General features: G+C 42.9%; 2 protein-coding genes and 1 pseudogene across 2 annotated transcripts in view; 2 read left to right on the plus strand and 1 right to left on the minus strand.

Moving 5' to 3' along the window:
* The window catches only part of LOC147268818 (EMILIN-1-A-like), a 54,771-nt gene extending 36,306 nt beyond the window's left edge, over positions 1-18,465 (plus strand). The window contains exons 10-13 of the mRNA XM_086223119.1: positions 1,832-2,023; positions 5,946-6,062; positions 11,869-12,003; positions 12,442-18,465. Coding sequence (XP_086079245.1) covers positions 1,832-2,023; positions 5,946-6,062; positions 11,869-12,003; positions 12,442-12,764 — 767 coding nt within the window. The 3' untranslated portion in view covers positions 12,765-18,465. The remainder of the gene's footprint in view (positions 1-1,831; positions 2,024-5,945; positions 6,063-11,868; positions 12,004-12,441) is intronic.
* LOC147268817 (uncharacterized) overlaps positions 1-23,156 on the minus strand; it is a 178,360-nt gene that overhangs the window by 50,642 nt on the left and 104,562 nt on the right. The gene's annotated exons all lie outside the window — the stretch shown is intronic.
* On the plus strand, positions 8,794-10,294 carry LOC147268819 (uncharacterized; annotated as a pseudogene).

A 23,156-nucleotide genomic window follows, 5' to 3' on the forward strand; every position in this document is an offset into this window, starting at 1 on the left:
CTGAAAACTCCTCCTAAACCCGAGGAGGAGACATAGATGTCATCAGCAATGATTTCACAGCTTATTGCTATGTAGAAGTTTCCTTTACCCTGAGTACATGGGTTATAGAATCTAATGGTGGTGGCACTTCTCCCCTGTGCAGGTCGTGTCTCATATAGTCTGTTCTTCAATTATCCCTTACTCAGGGCTGAGGCAAAGTTAATAAAATAGTTTGTCTTACTTATCTTGTGCATTAGTCAAGGCTATTCATAGGCATGGATGAATGTCTGCGACCCTTCAAACACGATTATTTTTTGCTCTATGGCCCTGTAAACACCTGGTATTAAAATCCATCCTGATGCAATCTGATTACAAATGGACTGGTCTGCTGAGTGTTTTCACTCTTGAATGTGTCTCCCCATGCTTCTCCTGTGGTTAGATCTTAATTTTCCACTCTGCATGCAAATCAGCACCTCCACTATCTAGGTTTTTACCAGACATATTTACCTGTGACAGTTTGTACTTTTTACAAGAGGCGCAAGTGAGCATGTAGCTCAAAACCTGCAGGGATGAAACCTGTTGATTTGTTGTTAGAGCATGTTGATCGACATAATCTGCTCAGTCTTTCACTGACAGTCACAAACTGCCATCTTGAGAGTATGAACACATGGAGTCTGAACACTGCTGGAAATATTTAAGTATTTACACCTTATTTGATAAGTAACCCACTAACCTAAAAGAATAACATTAAAGAATGGTGTCTGGGAATATTGGAGATGTGTGGTTGCCTGTGTGTGTGTGTGTGTGTGTGTGTGTGTGTGTGTGTGTGTGTGTGTTTGTGTGTGTGTGTGAGAGAGAGAGAGAGAGAGAGAGAGCTCACCCTACCTAACACTGATGAATTGATGGCAATCCAGCATAATTGTTAATCTTTTCCTGTTTGTAAGGTGGCAAACAGCCTATGCAAATGAAGACAAACGTATGAAGATTATTATTGCTATTTTTATTATTAAATTAGTGAGAATAAAAGACTGACAGAAAGACGTGCGCACACATAAGCATGGTTCATTCAAATATTTCAACTTTATTTCCCATGGAACATGTTAGGACACTTAACAATCCATACTCCTCTGCGGGGAAATGCAATATGAATGAATTTATTTTTGGGATTGTAGAGAAGTTCTCCTATGTCAAGCTTGAGATGGACACATACACTTATTACCACATTATTACATTTTATTTTTTCTAGAAAGTGCTGTGCACAAGATAGCACCAAGCCTAAGACAGGATTGAGCCAGGGAATTGCATGTGCTATCTTGTCTATATGTGAAAATGAAAGTGCAGAAGTGTAAGATTGGTTTGCTAGTTGATCTGCCAGCTCAACTGTGTTGCGATGTAAGATAGGGCCCTTACAGCAAGAGGCACAGCAGGTGATACTTTTCTGTGTTTACCAGTAGGACATTAAAGGAAAGAAACAACAATGATCGTAATGTTTGATGCACCCATTATAGTATCTCTCCATGTGCTTTTCACACAGTCAGACATTGTAATGATAAGCCAACTTTGGTGTACTCAGTGATGGTATTTTTTCTAAAAGAAATCATCAGCTGATCAGGTGGTCCTTCAGTGGATCCTTCAGGATCTTAATACCAGGTATGCGCAGGACCTAATAGAATGGGAACTGATTAACCATATCATAAATGGTTGACACCATACAGGTTTCTGGTCATTTGTTGCATGTTCTAATTCATACTTTCATTACATGAAAGTAACAACCCAACAATCTTCCAGGGAAGCGCTAAGAATAATTGCCCATTTTCTGTTGTGATATTTCTTGTTGCATTTTGTTTTTTAGGATTGAACCGACATGTTTCGAGTTTGTGGACATGTATGTCAGGTCTGAACGACTCGGTCATCCATCATGGAGGAGTCCTGGACATTATTCAGAAGAACCAGAATGATGACCACAGCCGGATTAAGAACCTGAACTCAAGTTTGAATCAAGTCTTGAAAGATCTGCGGAGTTTCTCTGTGCATGATCTGGCTGGTGAGATGATTTCTTCTTATTCTTTTTTGGGAACATGTTTATATTGATCATTTTCAAAATTCAACAATCAAGCATCACAATCGAATTTTCATCACCACCCTTTTGCTCCTTGGTAGCATCCCCCATGATAATCCCCATTCGGTCTTCCATGTCCCATCAAAACCATTAAGAAAAAATAGACAAAAAGAGAGGAAACAAGACATAACTTATCAATACTGTGATTTTCTGTATTGCCCTTCAAGTAGCCCAGTCTGATCTTTGGCTGCCACATGCAATCATATCTCTAGAGTTGACAATGAGTTCATAATGTTAAGCCTAGCAGCAGCTAGCTCCAGTGTCCAGATATGTAAGCCATGTTATTGTGTTGAGATTGTGAGGTTTTTTTCTTTTCTTTTTGGTTGCTCCAATATCTTTCAGCAGTAACTTGTGCTCTCTTTCTTTTAGTCCTAACTGCAAGTCTTTGGGCTGTAGTGGTCAGCACTGTTGCCACACAGCATGAAGGATCTGGGTTTGAGTCCTGGTTCAGCACGGGATCTTTCTGTGTGGAGTTTGTATGTTCTCCTTGTGCCTGTGTGGGTTCTCTCCAGATACTCCAGCTTCCTCCCACAGAACAAAGACATGCAAGAGAGGACGAGGTTAAATGGATACTCTAAACCAGGGGTGTCAAACTGATCCAGTAAAGGGCCGTGTGGCTGCGGGTTTTGTGTGGACACAGCTTGATTGATTTAAGTAGATTCAGGTGTTGCTTTTACTTGGTTGGAATAAAAAAACCTGCAGCCACACGGCCCTTTACTGGATCAGTTTGACACCTGTGCTCTAAACTGACCGTAGGCATGGCTGTGAGTCTGAATGGTTGTCTGTCTATATATGTTGGCCCTGCGATGATGAACTGGCGACCCATCCAGGGTGAACCCCCCCTAATGCCGAAGGTTGCTGAGACAGGCTCCAGCGCCCCCCCCCCCCAGCCCTTAACAGGATAAGCAGAAAAAAATGTAGAAAATGAATGGATGGATGGATGTCAGTCTTTGCCAAGGAGCAGTAGAGTTGGAGGGCATGTTCTGGTCCTGTCTATCATTTTAGACTAAGCTTTACATTTTCAAGATCAGAAACCCTGAACAGAGGCACATACATCATTTTAGTAACATACTCATGTCAAGTCGGCACAAATGACAGTTGAGTTTTAAATTATTTTCATGCAAAAACTGCTGACAGATGTTTGTGATGGTTAAAAAGGTTTGGGTGAAAATGAACTGGTATTTTTCCACACTGTGTCCATGTTGCCATGTACAATTAACTAGACAAATATGACCATGAAAGGGTTGAAAAATTATCCATGCCAGCCTATGAATGGACCTTCCCTCAGGCACCACTCTGTCTTCATTATCCCTCTCTTCTGTGAACTGATGGACTGCAGCCCTGGAGCAATCAGCACTTCCTCCTTCATGTAGCAGCACTTCATCTTGAAAAATTGGTGTAACTCCACTGTACTGCTTCAGCAGTGCTTCAGTAACCTTCAAGGTTGCAGAGTAGGTCAGGAAGGATGTCATAGCCTTTTTTCAAAATCTTTTCTTAGCACTAGAGAACGCTTTCTGTCCCTGGCTTGTAGGGACACTATCATCGACAGATAAGTAGGGATGTCTTACCATCCTTGACTGGTGTATGGTTTTCTGCTGACACCGTCTTATATGTCATTATTATACTTATGTCTGAGAAGACATAGTACAATGGTTGATGGGATGTCTTCCTTGGTGTGCCAATTGTATATCTAACACACCCTTTTGATTAGGATTAGGAATCTATCTAGGAAGAAAGTAATTGTATTGTTGCCTTCTCTACTGGTGGTAAGTACACCATTACTTACTTCATTCCTCCTCCTCTGAAGTGTGATTGACAACCTGGCCCTTCATAGATCTCAACTCAGCCCGTACTTGATCAACTTGCAATCAACTACACCCTAAGAAGTTGTGAGTCTTTTAAGCTCAAAAGATCAATAAAGTGTAAGGTTTTAAGTTTTAAAAAAGTGTATGATTTCAAGATAAAACAAAAAATCAAAATAGTTTGTCCGACAAACTGGGGTTTTGAATTAACAGCCCTAAATCCTTCAACCATCAGGCTATTCAGTCACATGACCTTCATGGTTATATTGATTCTTTTTAGTCTTGTTTCATTTACTTTTGCAAGATGAAGCAGTCACCTCAAAATATGCGAGGAGAATTTAGGCTACAAAATTGGGACAAAAGAGGATTCAAAACTGTTGTGAAAGCATTTGTCGTTCAAAAACTTTATAATTTTCCAAATTTGTTATGACCGTAAAGCCTGGGTCAGCCTCCTTCACACCTAATAATTTGCAGATGTGTGAGAGATGTTTGAATCCAAACTCATTTCTTATGAGAAACCCAGGGGCTCCCTGTAAAGCAGCTATGATGTCACTGAATAGCTGATATGGCCTGCTCTTTCTTGCTTTCTTGTGTTGTTTCACTGCTGCATCCTCAGCACCTAGTGTGACAATGGCTGGGGACAAATTACCATAAGCTTTGGTATGCCTCTGGTCAGTGTTAACAGGACACAATACAAGACTTGCAGGGGAGTCTATCCTCCCCCAGGTCATGGGCAACTCCATCCACCTTCCATCTGAGGATTTGTCTCATCTGGGTTGATTTTACATGTTTGGGCCTGCCAAGTATGTATCCCCTCACAACGTTTGCCTAGTGAGACGGTTGAGGGATCACCAGGGACCATCCAGAACCATCACTTGTAGCCACCACCTGTTGAGCAGAGGAGAGGCACATGATGGCAATGCTGAGTTAAGATTAATGTAGATGTGGCTGTATTATTGTACAGGTGTGTTGCAGTTTTTTGTGGTTCAGCATGGCATGTGTTCTGTTGTAACCGTTCTTATCTGACACTTTCTTCATGGTATTTGCTCTGTAGGCTACATCTGATCTCTTTAATAAATTCCACCAAATATTGTATTGCAGTGTACATTAGCAACCTCATAATCACTGCCAGATTTTTCGAAATGTTGAGTAAGGTGTGCTGTCCTTATAAATAAAAATAAATTTGGAAAATTAATATATGTTGAAGTTGATTTGAGACTGACTAGGAACAGAATAAGGGAACGAACAAAAAGAAAAATACTGTAATTCCATCAATCCATTGTCTTCCGTCTATTCCTGTTAAGGGTAGCGGGGGGGGGGGGGGGCTGGAGCCTAGCCCAGCGGCTACGGGCGAGAGGCGGGGTTCACCCTGGACAGGTCGCCAGTCCATCGCAGGGCCAACACATAGAGACAAACAACCATTCACACTCACATTCATACCCACAGTCAATTTAAAGTATCCAGTCAGCCAATTGCATGTCTTTGGACAGTGGGAACCCACGCAGGCATGGGGAGAACATGCAAACATGCAAACTCCAAGCAGAAAGATCCCGCGCCCGAGCTGGGACTCGAACCCGGAACCTTCTTGCTGAGAGGCGACAGCACTAACCACTGCACCACCGTGCCACCTAATAATTTAAAAAAAAATTTAATTTTTGTTATTCAGCATTTCAATGGTTTAAACATTGCTTGAGAACTGCCAGGAATTTTTCCTCCCTTCTAGAAGTCTCTTCTCTCCTGACAGAATTGTGTGGCTCTTGTCTCCTCTTAGCTCTTTAAGCCACTCATAAACGTGGTAATGGTAGGCAGAAGGAATAATTGAAACCTGTATTTTGAGTGGTTCTATGAAGCATTTTCATCTGTGCTAGCTTCACATTTATATTATTAAAATTGATGTAGCTCAGCCTATTTTCACATCATTTGAATCCAATTGATACTCTAAAGTTGTCTAATCAGAGGAAATTATTCTACAAAGCGTCAAATCAGGGTTGCATAATCAGTGTGCCACTGAAGCAGTTTCCAACCTTCATGTCATATGTATACAGGCCCACCAGGACCCCCTGGAGAGAGAGGCTTTGATGGGCTGCCAGGTCCTTGGGGACCCACTGGACCTGTTGGGCCTCCTGGACAACCAGGAGAAAGTGGACCACGAGGACTGCCAGGTACGAGAGATGCATTCATTCCAATGATATTACGTATAAATGTACAGATTCATAAAGGTTCATAAGGGTTCATCTGAAGATAGAGTGAATCACCTGTGTATCAAGTCCAGTCTATTTTCCCCCATATTAAGTTAAGATAAGGTGAGACAATGGAGTGTGTGTGTGTGTGTGTGTGTGTGTGTGTGTGTGTGTGTGTGTGTCAGTTTTCAAACAGACACATTTTGAAGTTTGCAGACGACACGGTTATTGTTATTCTCCTCCATGATAATGAATTTAGCCATAGCCCTGTGATTGACTACCTTTTAAAATGGTGCAAAAAATTGTTTCTTCGTCTTAATTTATCTAAGACAAAGGACGTGTATCAACTCCAGACACCATGCTCCTGCAACCCAGTGCACTGTTCTTGATGGCCAAAAGATAGAATCTGTTCTTAAATACAAATATCTAGGCTCCATCTTTGATAATAAGCTCACCTTCAAGGACAACAGGGAAATGATTTGCATAAATGGCCAACAGCGGCTTTTCTGTTTTAAGGAAACTTGTCAAATTTCACATTGACAAAACCCTGATGACCAACATAACAAATACAAAACCTACATTGAATCAGTTTTGACATTGACTTTTATCTGTTGGTTTGGTGGTTTGAACCCTAAAAACAAGAATGCTCAAAAATAGTTACCATCAGTACCAAAATCACCTGTGTCCAGCAGAGTAACCTGTCTGTGTTGTATAAATGTCAGGTGGTGAAAGGGGAACTTCTATTCTTTGAGACAATTCTCATCCTCTTCATCAGGAGTTTCAGTCCCTCCCCTCTGATAGCCATTTCAGCATCCCCTCAGTTAAGTCCAACAGGTACAAACATTCATACATTCCCTCAGCCATTGCCATCCTTTATGCTGAGAAAAGGAGGTGACTTATAGCCCATAGTACACTTCGTCATCCTCCGCTTCATCCGGTGGGTCCGGGTCGCAGGGGCAGCAGTCTCAGCAAGGAAGCCCGGACTGCCCTCTCCCCAGCCACTTCAACCAGCTCTTCCGGGAGGATCCCAAGGCATTCCCAGGCCAGCCGAGAGATACAATCCCTCCACCGTGTCCTGGGTCGGCCTCGAGGCCTCCTCCCGGTTGGACATGCTTGGAAAACCTCCAGAGGGAGGCGTCCAGGAGGCATCCTCCCCAGATGCCTGAACCACCTCAACTGGCTCCTCTCGACATGGAGGAGCAGCGGCTCCACTCCCGAATGACTGAGCTTCTCACCCTATCTCTAAGGGAGAGCCCAACCACCCTGCGGAGGAAACTCTCCATCTTACCCTCACTCGTGAACAAGACCCCGAGATACTTAAACTCCTCCACCTGAGGTAAGACCCCCCCCCCCCCCACCCACCCAGAGTGGGCAAACCAACCTTTTCCGGCTAAGGACCATGGCCTCAGACTTGGAGATGCTGATTCTCATCCCAGCCGCTTCACATTCGGCTGCAAACTGTCCCAGCAAGAGCTGGAAGTCATCGCGCTAAGAGGACTACTTCCCTGCCATCTGATCAGTTGACAGCTCAGCTCCTCTCTTCAACTGAGTGTCCAGAACATGTGGTCGCAGGTCAAATGATACGACTATAAAATCGATCATAGACCTGCGACCTAGGATGTCCTGGTGCCATGTGCACCGGTGGGCATCCTTATGTTCAAACATGGTGTTCGTTATGGCCAAACTATGACTTGCACAGAAGTCCAATAACTGAACACCACTCGGGTTCATGTTGGGCCTGCCGTTCCTCCCAATCACACCCCTCCAGGTCATGTTGTCGTTGCCCACGTGAGCGTTGAAGTCTCCCAGTAGGACAATGGAGTCCCCAGCCGGGGCACCATCCAGTACCCTTCCCAAGGACTCCAAAAAGGGTGGGTACTCTGAACTGGTGTTCGGCGCATACGCACAGACCACCGTCAGGACCTGTTCCCCGACCCGAAGGCGCAGGGAAGCAACCCTTTCGTCCACCGGGGTAAACCCCAACGTACAGGCAGAGAGTCTAGGGGCAACCAAAAAGCCCACCCCCGCCCTCCGCCTCTCACCTGGAGCAACTCCAGCAAAAGAGAAAGTCCAACCCCTCTCAAGGACTCGGGTTCCGGACCCAGAGCTATGTGTCGAGGTGAGGCAGACTATATCTAGCCGGTAACGCTCAACCTCTTCCACCAGCTCCAGCTCCTTCCCCGCCAGAGAGATAACGTTCCATGTCCCAAAAGCCAGCTTCCATGTCCGTGGTTCAGACAGCCGAGGCACCCGCCTGGAACTGCCACCCAAACCACACTGCACCGGACCCCTCCAGTTCCTCCTATGGGTGGTGAGTCCAAGGGAGGACGTGCCCGTGGCTCCTTTTCGGGCTGGGCCCGGCCGGGCCCCACAAACCAAGGCCCGGCCACCAGCCGCTCACCTTCGAGCCCCCACCCCAGGCCTGGCTCCAGGGCAGGGCCCTGGTGCCCCTCCGGGCAGGATACACCTTACACTCAGTGTTTCTTCCATGAGGGGGTCTGTTGAACCGTTCTTTGTCTGGCCATTCGCCTAGGACCAGTCTGCCTTGGGTGACCCTACCAGGGGCAAAATGCCCCCGACAGCATAGCTCCTAGGGTCACTAGGGCACTCAAACTCCTCCACCACGATAAGGTGACGGTTCCAGGAGGAGTATTACACATATTTATTTATTTACTTACTTATTTATCGCTGATTTTGTATTTAACTGTGGATAATGTTGGTCATTTGTAAGATTTCATTCAGTTGTACATTTTTAAATTTGAATTTTTTTTATTTTTATTTATGGAGATAGCAGAACAGTTGTTGCTGCTGTTGTTGTTATTGCATTGTGACTAGCACAAATGTATGCCTCTGTCATGATCCCTGTCTCGTGCTTCCTGTTTTATTTTGTAGTCATGTCCTGTCTTCCTGACCTCCCTCCTGTGATTACCTCATGTGTCTCACCTGGTTGATTGCCGCACCTGCACCTTGTTCCCTCCTTGTATTTAAACTTGGTGTTTTCGTGTGTTCGTGGTTGGGTCATTGTTGTTGGTTGCTTGTTGCTGGTGCTGGTGCTGGTGCTGGTGCTGGTGCTGTTAGTTGTTAGTTGTTTTCAGTATGTGCTGTCGTCAAGTTTGGATGTCTCACAGTCTTGTCTCAAGTCTCCGGTCTCAAGTCTCTGGTCTCCGGGCTCAAGTCTCTGGTCTCCGGACTAAAGTCACCAGCCTCTTGTCGTCAGTTTCATCTCCATTCTCAAGTCATCGGTTCACGTCCCCAGTCTCAAGCCGCCAGAAACACATCTCCAGCCTCAAGTCACAGTTCTCCACCTGTCTCAGCAATAAACCTCTTTTGTGCACCCTCCCAACTCATTTGGGTCTCCCTCATCCACCACCACGAACCTTAACAGCCTCCTTGTATGTTTTTTTTTTTTTTACTGCAGCTTTGATGTTCTGCCTATCATCGATGTGCTGTTGTACCTGTTTTGGTGTCTGTTATACTGCAGCACAATTTTCCCCTTCAGGGACAATAAAGATGAACTTGATCTTGAACTTAAAAAGCCATAGACACCAAGATCAGACCCAAGGTGCAGGCTGTGGCTGATATCAAGAAGACCGAACAATGACTGGAACATGCTGGACTGAAAGACAGCACAGAGGCACTCATCATGGCAGCAAAAGAGCAGGCCCTAAGCACAAGAGCCATAGAGGCCAAGGTCCACCACACCAGATCGGACCCAGGGTGCAGGCTGTGTCAGAATGCTCCTAAGACAGTCCAACACATAGTAGTGGGGTGTAAGATGCTCGCCGCAAAATTGTACATGGAGAGGTACAACCAAGTTGTGGGGATGTTGTACAGAAACATCAGTACCCAGTATGGACTAGAAGTACCCAAATCCCAATGGGACATACCACCAAAAGTGGTTGTGAACCACGGGGCTAAGGTGCTGTGGGACTTCAGCTTCCAGACTGACAAACAGCTACTGGCAAACCAACTGGACATCGTCGTAATGGACGAACAGCAGAAGAGGGCAGTGATCATAGATGTGGTGATAAACAGCTGATGCTAACATCAGGAAGAAAGAACATGGGAAGGTTGAGAAGTAACAGGGGTTAAAAGAACAGCGAGAATGTATGTGGAAGTTCAAGGCTGACGTGGTCCCCGTGGTAGTCGGAGCACGGGCCGGTGACCCCCAAACTGGGAGAGTGGCTCCAGCAGATTCCAGGACCAGCACCTGAAACCTCAATCCAAAAGAGCACAGTCCTAGGAAATACTGCATAAAACCTTCAAACTCCAAGGCCTCTGGTAGAGGACCCGATATACTGGTTTAAATTTTAAAATGTTATTGTTTGAAAAAACTAAATAGTCCTTTTTTACATATGATAACCAAGAAACAACTTATTTTGTATGGCTTCTTTTGGCCTTGATACCAGTTACATGCTGGCATTGTTTTATGTATTTTTTGACAATCTCTTTTGTTACTGAGTTCCAAACAGTTTCTAGCTGTTCCCACAAACTGGCTTTAGATGAAACGTTTGTGCAGTCAATCTTTGAATTTACTAAATTCTAAATTTCTTCAAAAGGATTCAAATCCAGAGTTTGACTTGGTCAGTTCCAGTAATCCAGAGGATTTTTTATTTTTTTTAAATTTTGGTCAAATAGTCTCTGTACAGCTTTGAAGTCTGCTCGGGGTCATTTTGTTGTTTGTATATGAACCCACTTCCAATCAAGCTCAGTCCAGAAGGGATTCTATGATGCATCAAGATGTTGTGGTAGAAAACCCTAGAATTCAAAATTTGACTTGTCCATCCAGAGTACCTTCTCATCATCGACAGTCCAGTGTTTGTGCTCCCTGGCAAAACTGAGATATTTCTGGATGTTTTTAGGCATCAATAATGGCTTCTTAGCAGCTATTCTTCCCTTTTAAGTCTTGTTCTGTCAGTTGTCTGATATTCCAGGGACTTTCTCACACTCTGATCTAGAAGCACTGATGTCTTCCTGAAGATCATCACTGGACTTCCTTCTGTCTCTAGTACATAAAATCTTGAGGTATCTGACATCTGCTTCAGCTAACTTTTGTTTCCTGCCTCTTCCTTATTGCATTTTGTAAGTATCAGTCTCGGCAATTGACTCGATAATTGACCACACTGAGGGATGCTTTTCCCTATTTACTACCACTAAAACTAACATTCCTGTTCAGTAAATAGTGTAGCTATAATTTGACATCTTATTGAAGAAACAATAATATACTTTTCTGGGGTTTTTTTTGTAATTTTGTATGAAATTTGAAAATTCATTGATAACTAAATTAATAATTACATTTTGGCATTAAAATATCATTTTGGTTAAAAAAAACATCTATGTACTGGTGTATGAGGCATTACAGACACGGAAAAAATAATTTGCTAAGTAAAAATGCTGCTAATTCAGGGCAGCTGTGGCACAAGCCTTACAATGGGTGATGGTCTAATAAATTTGTCAAGCGCGTTATACTTTAATTCATATATCCTCCAATAGATCTATCCATTATCACATTTTGCAGAAGCTGATCCATCTGCTTTGTCTGTTGGATATATGTCTAATTGTATATCACCAGGCACAGCAATAGGTGTGTGTATGTGTGTGTGTGTGTGTGTGACGCAATGCAATATTCCACTGGCCTCTAAGCAGAGCCACTGATGTCTTATTAGGACTACAGTGAAACAAGACAGGAAGAAACAAAGTTTCACTGCATTGTCCAGATAAGTTCAAACAGAAATGGTCTGTGTGTGTGTGTGTGTGTGTGTGTGTGTGTGTGCGTGTGTACCTTCAGGTCTGCCTGGTGCTGATGCGCATGTACCCAAACTGTCGTTCTCTGCTGCCCTGACTGTCCCCATGGAGAGAGCGGGAACCATAACCTTCGATAAGATCTTTGTTAATGAAGGAGACTTCTATGACCCAAGAACAGGTAAAAATGATCTCCGTTGAGATCTGTTCACTCAAGAATAGCTGAGGGATGTCAGACATTCTATCTGGTTTCCACAGAGATTGAGAGTGACAAGGCAATTGTTTAACATTTTGATGATTTAAGACTTAAACCCGGCTGACGCATTTTTGTCATTGATTTTTTTTTATCATGATTCAACATTCTAAGACCAGAATATATATACATATATATATATATATATATATATATATATATATATATATATAATTGTTCTATTTTGAGGTAATGAAATACTTATTAACACACCCTCCATTGAGTGTTAAGGGAATAAAATACTGATGAATGCTTGAACTGAGAGTGCTTTTATGGCTCACAGAAATATTTCGTTTGTGATGCACCACTAACATGTCTATGGGTTCTGATCAAAGTATTAACGAACTGTAAATATTTTACTCTCAGGTATTTTCACCGCCCCAGTAGATGGACACTACTTTTTCAGCGCCATTCTGACAGGCCATAAGAATGAAAAGATTGAGGCAGTTCTTTCCAAATCCAACTATGGCATGGCTCGTGTGGACTCGGGGGGCTACCAGCCTGAGGGCCTGGAGAACAACCCTGTGGCTGAAGCTAAGACCCCTCCAGGTTCCCTGGCTGTCTTCAATATCATCCTGCCTCTGCAGACTCGGGACACGGTCTGCATTGACCTTGTGATGGGTAAACTGGCCCATTCTGTGGAACCCCTCACCATCTTTAATGGGATGCTGCTGTACGAAGATATGTAATGGCTTCGTAATGGTAACTGAAACACACAAGAAACTAAACGACGAGGTTAGAGTATCTGAATAACAGAAGTTAAGAGAACTGACAAGCCCAGAGGAGGCGGCACCACAAGGAATGATGTCACTTCTTTGCTCAGGAGTGATCCAGATCTGTTTAATGACTATAATGAATATGAATGAATATATTTTAAGACAACTTCAGTACTGAACAGATTTCTTTCCCAGTATTTTAACTGATCCCCTGATGTGTTCAGGGGAAGGTAGTTATGGGTTGTTGTTTTTTTGTTGTTGTTGTTCTTTTGAGTCTTTATGTAACTCCACAAGGAGTGCTTTATGAAGGGTGGATGAAGAATTACAGTGTTATCAATTACATGGCAGTACAACAGTCACTACCCCACATGGAGGCTAGAATGTTTACTTTGTAGCACTTTATATTTCAGCATGCTTATAACATGGTAGTGTTGGGTTAATGGTATGATAGTAAAGAAGAAAAAAATAGATGTTTTATCCAAGTACTTGCCAAACTCTAAATATCTCGGTAACCTTTTGGTGGTAACAATGGTTATATGTGAGTAGTATTAGAATTAAAAGCACATAACGGGGTATTAAAGGATGAGAACAAATGGCTATTATGGGTGATAATGACAATGATTTCAACATTTGTTACATTTAAAAATAACCCAAAACTATTTAACCTTTTGACACCAAAATGATTTAAATAAAATTTTAATACGATGATCAAAACTTATAATGATGAGGAAGAATAGGCCCTGGTTTTACTGTATTATACTATATGCTACTGTTAGCAGTGATACTTTAAAAATCACATGAAAAAAATTGAGGTAAAAATTGGTGCATTATAATGCTGAAGTTCCAAACATTCACTTTTGTCTGAAGGGAATTCTCTACAAATGACATGTTTCATGATGGAACTTGTGACCTGGACACACTTTTTGTGACTTATTTAGAGGAAATCAATGTACTCACAAATGCCAAGCTGTTACAAAACATGCAAAGCATGATATTTTGGGAAGAAAGTAGGTTCATTCCAAGTTTCAAGGCTTTCATCACCACAACACAGTCATGATAGAGAGCAGAGTCAGTATATCATCAGCTATGCAATCATATGCTGTATTGAGTTGCTCTTGTAGGTGTGACAGTTCTAGAAAATGGAAGAAAAGCTGCATTGACATCAGGACAGCAGTCATAAAGTGCAGTAACTCTAGTTCATAATAACCAAAATCTGGGCTGCCAAATCTACTGAGCTATCTGTTTCTAATTAATTTCATCTTAATATCAGATTGAATAAATTAAACAAAATAAATATTGCCATGGAGCGTGTGGTAGTTTTGGTGTTCTGACCATGCATCTTGGCATTGACGATTAATATTACCATGAAAATAAATAGAAGTAGTTAAGCATGTTGCAGCCTTGAGCCCTGGTTATTAGCTCACCAATTTATTATCTAAATGTTAGTATGCTTTCCTTCCTTGTTGCCATCTTTCAATCTGTCTCTCCATTGTTACCCTGTTACATCCTGTTTGTGAACATAGATATACTGTTACTACCAAGGTATTGCCTGTTTTGTTCCTAGATGCGAATAATTACTTGGATGTTATATAATTAGTATCTATTTATTATACTTTTACCATATTACTGCCCTGTGATGTAAAGTGCTACCAATCTGTTGTACTTGAGGGCAGACTTTAAGCTCATTAAAATGTAAAGTAGTAGGTCAGTAAAGTGAAGCCTATGCAGAAGTGCCTGAAGCCTGCATTCTTTCTCATGTCTGGCAGGTGGGGACACCAGCTACTAATGGAGATGAGAAAATTGCCCGACAGCTTGCTCCATTTATTACATTGGTGAATATTTTCCAAATAAGTTTATACTATCAATCGCCAGTTTAAAATTGTCTCTACCCTTCTTGTTGTTGATTTTGGGAATCATGGTTCCATTTAAAGTTATAGACTGGGAATCAGTGGTTGATTTCTGGTGTGTCAACCCTGTGATTGATAAATCATTACCACAATGGGCTAATTTAGGACAGAGGTGCTCTTCCACAACCCCACCCTCTTGTCCCAGTACAATCATTCCCAGCTGCAAAAAAATAAATAAATTAAAAAAAAAACAGCATGTGATGGAAAAAATGGCAAACTCAAATTCCTTCAAAAAAGAAGTCAATGAAAGAGTGGATGGCATCACTCTGAGTACAGCGACTTACAGAATTTATGAATCAGGCTGGTCGATGTTGAGGGATTAGTGCACAAATTGGATGGAGCCTAATTACCAGTCCTAAAACCCCGGAAGGTCAGAAGCTGTCACGGCAGCATGTGTCATTTTTTTTCACTTATTAATAGTAGCTATCTATAAATCTTCATTAAAATGTGTGTTCTGAGAGGAGTGACATCCTCCGGTTTTAACCGGGATGAGTTCACATATTTTTTAATGTTTTCATCATAAGTTGCACCTTTTTGTTGTATTTGTGTTTTTATGTTCAGCAGGTGTTTTTTTTTTTTATTGTCATGAGATATTAAAGGACAATGCTTTGGGGAAATATTCTTTAGTTTGTTACTGTCAACCAATGTCATTAAAGATACAGGAATTCATTCAATATTTAGATTTAGATATTTTTGAAAGAGTGGTATCACCGTAGATATATTTATTATAAGTAACAGTCCAAAAGAAACAAAACCACCATCCAACACAAGGTTTTTAAAAAGTGTTTTATCTGAAAAAAATGTGCATGTAGAAAATTAAAGCATTTTATAAGGGGACATGTCAGTGTTCTACTATGTATTTATTCACGACATATTAAATTAATATTAACATTATTATTCAATCAGAATGTAACAGAAAATATCATTCAAATAAATAGTTGCTCTCCACGTGAGTGGGCGGCATGGCTCAGAGGTAGAGTGGCCCTCTAGCAACCAAAGGGTCGCTGGTTCGATCCCTGACCCCGGTGACCATGTCCAAGTGTCCTTGAGCAAGATACTGAGCCCATAATTGCTCCTGATGAGTAGGTTGGCGCCTTGCATGGCAGCCTCCACCATCAGTGTGTGAGTGTGTGTGTGAATGGGTGAATGAGGTGACGCTGTAAAGCGCTTTGAGTGCTGCTAAGGTAGAAGAGCGCTATATAAAATTGAGTCCATTTACCATCCACTGCTGTCAAGGTAGCCTGGCTCCAGGATCAGAATAGTCAAAGCTTTAAAAAGTGATTCAGGGTCTTGAATGCTCTGATACAGAGGTTGGTAATCCAATAAGCCAATCAGCATCTCCGAAAGAAATGGTGTGGTCATACAAATCAAGCCTAGCGTTAGTTCAGGCAAGCCAGGGATGTCAAGCCGTGTTTACACTCTCTGATAGCTACCAAACTTGCAATTCAGTCAGTTAATGGCTCACCTGACTCCCCCTGTGCTTCCTATTAGCTAGTTTTAAAGTTTCTTCTGTTATCAGACACATTTCATCAATCATACCTGACATGTTTCAACAGTCAATTTCCCTCTACGTCAGAGGCATTACTGGATGGTAAGTGATGTGTATAAATCAGCGGAGGGTCACTGAGGTGTCAGTGTCAACTTGTCAATTCAGTTCCTTGGATTGACAGGTAGACACAGCCCCTTGCTGATGGCTTGCAGCTGTAGAAGTCGCTCCAGGTGTGGGAAAGCCTCCCTGTCCCTGTTCATGGCTGTGCAGGTTTGCTTCCTAATCTCCACTGCTTCCATAATCCACCGCTGGTGCCTGTTGTCTTCTAGGCAGATGACTTTAACCTTTTCTCAATCCATAATATGATTTTTTTCCATTTGCAGTTGTCTGTTATTAGTGATTTCTTGGTTTCTTAATCAGTTCAGTGCCGTAAAGGACATTTATTTAAAAAATGTAGGCCCAAAAATTCTAAACATTTTAAAATCTTATCAATTCTGGTACTTTAAAACTGATTTGCAGGCACTTCTGCTGGAGGATCTGTTGTTACAGACAGTGGACATCAGCGAACATCAGTTGATTTTACACGTCACGCACCACCCAGTGACACCTCTTTCTCGAAACTTGCTGCGTCTGACCAATGACACTTCCATTGATCTGCTGCCCAAGTATGCTGTTAGTGGCGGTTTGGACCTCCGCACCCTGCACCTATGCTCTTAACAGATCGCTCACATCTGAGTCAGCTACAAAAGGATGACCCAGACATCAGCAAGCTTCTCAAGGATCTGGAGGCTTTTTCACGTGCTGATTCTGACACACAGTCCCTCACAGTTTGCTGTTCATGACAGCCTGCTTTACTACTCAGACCCTAAAGTCAGAGGTGGTTTGCATCCTCTGAAAGAACTTAAGCTTTATGCCCCCACATCAATCCGTGGCACCTTGCTCTCCTACAATCATGACTACCCCACTGCAGGTCATCTTGGTTTTTCAAAGACATTAGCAAGGCTGCAGTTGACATTTTTTTTGGCCAAAGATGGCAGCAGATGTCAAGTGGTATGTCACTTCCTGCTCAACCTGTCAGCTCACTAAACCAAGCCAGAGAATCATGGGTCCTATCTTGCCCGCTCGACCTCATAACACAACCTTCCAGCGACGGTGTGGAAGAGCCTGGTGTGCCGTACCCAGAGACTCTCAAAGCCTCCCTGCAGGAAGCTTACGACCATGCCAGAGCAGCTCTTGACCACAGTCACAACAGACAAAAATGTTGCTATGACTTGAGATGACGTCAGGCCCACTATGCTGTTGATGACCTTGTTAGGGTGAAAACACACCCTAGGTCTGACACACAGGCCAACTTTGCAGCTAAACTGGCACCCCTTTTCACGGGCCCACTCTGTGTCAGTCAGAAGCTGGGAGATGTTAACTACAGACTGACAAAGCTGGACTCCGGTGTGGATGCTGGTGTCTTTCATGTCGTTAACTTGCAACCTTTCCACACTTGGGACTCTGTCTCCCCTAGCAGGCACGCTATGCCTGTGGTGGAGGAGGAAACCATCTTTGGGGCTCCGGACAAGGATGATCCCATTACCCAACCTGGCCTCCCTGCTGCAAACATGTGCTTTGATTTGCATGGTGACACTGACTCTGGCCCAGTGCCAGTCATGGACTGTGACACAGAGAACCACTCAGTGATGAGTGTGTCTTACCCAAGCCCTGATAACACTGACTGCTACGATCTCAGACCAAGATGTCACACCAGAATCACATCTGGTTGGTCGGCTAGCAGATGGACAAACTCTTACCATACTGACAGACTTGACCTGAAATAGGCAGAGGATTTGTCATGTTGATTATTTCTTGAAAGTTTGAAATGTAATTCCATTGCTACAGGCCTAAGTTACAGTATTATTTCAACATACTTTGTGTTTACATTGTGTATTCTGCCTTAGTGGTACAGGTTTTATCACAGTTCAAACTTCCTTAAAGAATGCTGAGATCTTTGTCTCCTATTATTTGCTTTGTGGTTCAGGTTTTGACTTGACCAACATAAGGATAAAGTTTAATAAAAACAAACATAGAAATGGGACATTTCACCGTGCTTATTCACCTAATATGTTTACTGGGTATTTCTGTTTTATTGTGTACTCTGTCCAATGATATGTATATCTGCAGGCTAGGCATTTTATCTTTCTCTGTTAACAGCTAACTTTTTATTGAGTTAATGTATAATGATGTATTAAGTGTAGCTTGGTTTTTTCTTCAGCTGTGTACAGCTGAGGACAGCCTCATTATTACCGGGGGGGGGGGGGGGTATGTAGCAGCCAGAGTATTTCATAGAACACTACCAGTTTACGTGGTGGCGCCTCCTTTTTTTGGCTGCTTAGTACTGCAGAGTTGCTCTTGCATCTCTCTCTGTTGTTGACGTCCGCAACTCCAGTAATGTGGACGGCAGAGAAGACTAGAGCCACAAACGTTTCATTGTCCACGAATGTTGAAGAATATGCCCTGTGACCTGGCTTTATATGGCTGTTATCTGTTAATAAATGCACCTTGTGGAAATCCCAACATTCCTCCTCCTGCTTTGCAACTTTCTTTCCTGTTGGAGCTGTGTTATTAGCATCTGTGGCCATGATTCCCTCCAAATCCATGTTACAGAATCAGCAGCAGGACTGCATGGTTGGGCCTGCCCAGTGAAGCCCTTGGGAAAGCATGGTAAGCCTGTTTAATGGTAGTGTAGCAGTGATCCAGTGTATTGGTCCCACTGCTAGGGCAGGTTACCTGCTGATGGTAGCTGGGGAGCTCAGATGAAAGATGGGTCAGGTTAAAGTCCCCAAGGACGGTGTCAGCATTAGCCTCAGGTGGAATGTACATACAGATCATTATTACAGATGCCGAGGTAGTGAAACAACTCTGTGGTGGCAGAGCTCCGCAGGTGGATGAGATCTGCCGTGGGTCTGGATATTGTAGGGTTGTCTTGGTTGGTATGTCTCGGCAACATTGCGTTGACATCAGGGGTGGTGCTTTTGGAGTGGCGGTGGTCCCCATCTTTAAGAAAGGGGACCAGAGGGTGTGTTCCAACTACCGGGGGATCACATTCCTCAGCCTCTCTAGAAAGGTCTACACCAGGGTACTGGAGAGGAGGTCCATGGCGATAGTTGAACCTCAGATCGAGGAGGGGCAATGTGGTTTTCGTCCCAGCCATGGAACTGCGGATCAGCTCTTTACCCTTGCTAGTTTGCTGGAGGGGGCATGGGAGTTTGCCCAACCTGTCCACATGTACTTTGTGGATTTGGAGAAGGCTTATGACTGTGTTCCCAGGAGGACCCTGTGGGGGGTACTCTGGGAGTATGGGGTAGATGGCCCCCTTACTCCTGCCATTCAGTCTTTCAACCTGAGGAATGAAAGACTGGTTCACATTGCTGGCAGTAAGTCAGACATGTTCCAAGTGAGGGTTGGACTCCACCAAGGCTACTGTTGTTATTACCAGCTCTGTTCATAACTTTTATGGACAGAATTTCTAGGCACAGCCGGGTGGTGAAGGAGGTCAAGTTTGGTGGCGGGAGGATGTTGTTTCTGCTTTTTGTGGATGATGTGGTCCCCTTAGCTCCATCAAGCCACGAACTCCAGCTCTTGCTTGGACAGTTTGCAGCCGAATGTTAAGCAGCAGGGATGAGAATCAGTGCCTCCAAGTCTGAGGCCATGGGCCTCAACCGGAAAAGGGTGGCCTGCCTAATCCAGGTTGGGGGGAGGTCCTGCCTCAGGTGGAGGAGTTTAATTGTCTCTGGATCTTGTTCACGAGTGAGGGTAGGATGGAGATGAAGATGGAAAGGCGGATTGGGCGGCATCCCCAGTGATGCGGGTGCTAAACCAGTCCATTGTGGGAGGGAGCTTAGCCAAGAGATGAAGCTCTCCATTTTCTGGTCAATCTACGTTCCAACCCTCATCTATGGTCATGAGCTTTGGGTAATGAACGACAGAACAAGATCGTGAATATTAGCGGCCAAAATGAGTTTTCTCTGCAGGGTGGCTGGACTCTCCTTTAGAGATAGAATGAGAAGCTCAGTTATTCGGGAGGGACTCAGAGTAGAGGCGCTGCTTCTCCATGTCAAGAGTACCCAGTTTAGTTGGTTCGGCCTCCTGGACACCTCCCTCGGGAGGTTTTCCAAGCATGTCCAACCGGGAGGAGGCCTCAGGGCTGACCCAGGACATGCTGGAGAGATTATACCTCGGCTGGTCTGAGAACACCTCGGGATTCCCCTAGAAAAACTGGTGGAAGTGGCTGGGGAGAGGACAGTCTGGGCTTTCCTGCTGACACTGAAGCCCCTGCGACTCAGACCAATCGTATAAGCGGGAAACGACGACAACATCCGTCCATCTATCCATTTTTAACAGCTTATCCTGCCTATCCCAGCAACCTTTGAGCGAGTGATGGGGTTCACCCTGGATGGGACACCAGTCCATTGCAGGGCCAACACATATAGACAGACAACCACTGACACTCACAGCCACACCTACGGTCAATTAGAGTATCCAATCAGCCTAGTTCTCTCTTGCATGTCTATGGACTGTGGGAGGAAGCCGGAGTACTCAGAGAGAACCCACTCAGGCAGAGGGAGAACATGCAAACTCCACTCAGAAAGACCCCGTGCTCGAGCCAGGGCTTGAACCCAGAACCTTCTTGCTATGAGGTGACAGTGCTAACCACTGCACCACCATGTCACCCTGTTAATCTCCTATCAATAATTTTCGATTTTTTTTATCAGTATTAATTGGATCCCATCCCAACTCAACAGAAAAGCATTTTCCTCAGACTTCAAAGATACTCAAATTGATCATTCAAGCTTTAAACTGCTAACCAGGCTTTCATATTTCAACATTGACAAGTAAATGTGCTTAAAATTGTTAGTATGGGATATGTTTGCCTCTAAATTTGGGCATATATTTCCTTTTTTGGAGACAGCATTTGTCTGTCATATGGCAACTGAGAATTTTGACTTTAGGAAGTCCAATACAGGACAATATGCACAGCTCATGGACAAGAATAATAATAATAATAATAATAATATTTTATTAATCCCATACAAGGGAAATTTAAATGGTTTTAGAACCATTTACAGGGGGAAGGAGAAAGGACAATATAAATTAAGGGAAAGAAAATATTTATGAAATAAGAAACAAACAAAAACTAAAATAAAGACTTAATTGTGTGACTTAATTGGTCACACACGCGATAATGCCAGTGCAGATTTTTTTACTGACTTTCCTTCTTGGTACCTTTTTTTATGTATATCTAAGGATTGTCTGGTAACACCAAAATCTTAGCCACAAACTGTATTGTCAATGCAGTTGCCTTCATTTTTAACAAAATGGTTTTTAACAGTTCTATCTCTGTACCTCAGTGCACACCAAAGTTGCTAAAATTGCCCAAGTTCCTGTCCCACAATACTTATTTACTTCAGTTTGATTATCCTGCTTGATTTTGAGTTCAAGGTGCAAGCAGTGTGGTCAAATAGTAACACTGGGAACCTCTTGAGATCTCTTCTTTGGATTATGCAAAAGACTCAATGTCTGCATACTTTTTAGTGAGTAAGTATGGGGTGCCGTTTGTAAAGCAACCCATTGTAAAAAACAACAGTGGTATTTGGTCACATTAAGCTTAAAACAACATTTTAAAAAGTGATGTGAATTTTTGGAAGTCATTTTTTTTCCACACTTCCAACAACATTTGTAAACTTACAAAAATCTTACATTGATGAATCTAAAAATTAAATATTCAATATAAGAAAGAGGTACTAACTTAGAAACTTCCCTCTGTTGTACCTGAAATCAGTTTTTACAGGTTACCAAAAAAAATGTCTGTTATTGTCAATGTTGTCTATGCTTCAAATCTGTTTTAATAAATATTTAAAATTACCATGGTGGTGCAGTGGTCAGCACTGTCACCTCACAGTAAGAAGGTTCTAGTATTGAGACCTGACTCGGGCATGGGATCTCTCTGTGTGGAGTTTTCAAGTTCCCCTTGTGGCTGCATGGGTTTTCTCCGGGTACTCCACCTTCCTCCCATAGTCCAAAGACATGAGCTAATTGGATACTCTAAATTGACTGTAGTTATGACTGTGAGTGTAAATGGTTGTCTGTCTAAATGTTAGCCAGGGTGAACCCCGCCTCTCGCCCAAAAGCTCTTGGGATAGGCTCCACCCCTCCCCCCCCCCCCCCGCAGAAGACAATGGATGGATGGATGAATGGATTTAAAGTTACATATTTAAATTTTAGACCCAAACGGCTAGCTCTAATTATGAGGCATATTTTTTGTATTATCTGTATTCAAAGATGAATGAACTAACTTTTTTTTTTTGGAACAATACGTCTTAGAATTTATTTTCATTTTACAACAGGGCTGTATGACAAGATTTTTTTTTTTTTTAACACTGATTTTTGTCACCATTTTTTTTCTGATAAGATTATTATCTTATATTAGAAAGCCACTGCATCATGTGCGTCAGTCACTGCCATTGCAGTAAGTTGAATTTGGCAGTATGGCTCTGTGCTGTACCTCCCTGTGCATATATGAACAATCAAAGGCAGAGAGAAGCAGAGGCAAGGTCTTCACACAGTAAAGAACAGAGTCAACAGTGACAACAGACGTGACAAGTCAGTAATAAGTCAGATACAGCATATAATGAAGGACTTGGAAGAATGAAGAGTCGGCATTCTGAGGTGATTTACATGATATCTGCCAATAGATTGCGTGAAATGGAATCAATTGAGCCAATTGAATGAGAGAAGATAATTTGGTCATCCTTGGAACAGATCACAGAAAATAACAACATAATATTCTTCCTGTACCTCCCTCTTTGGGTTCATTTTGTTTGTTCTTTTGTCCACCTTAGTTTTCTACTTGCATGTCATGTTCCTGGTGTTTTTGGAGTGAAGTGTCCATCATGATGCTGCTCACATGTACCTGAGTTCAGC

This window comes from Aulostomus chinensis, chromosome 2 (genome assembly GCF_037954235.1).
Source record: "Aulostomus chinensis isolate RoL2024-O1b breed Wild chromosome 2, RoL_Achi_v1.0, whole genome shotgun sequence".
In the NCBI taxonomy this organism is placed as follows: domain Eukaryota; kingdom Metazoa; phylum Chordata; class Actinopteri; order Syngnathiformes; family Aulostomidae; genus Aulostomus; species Aulostomus chinensis.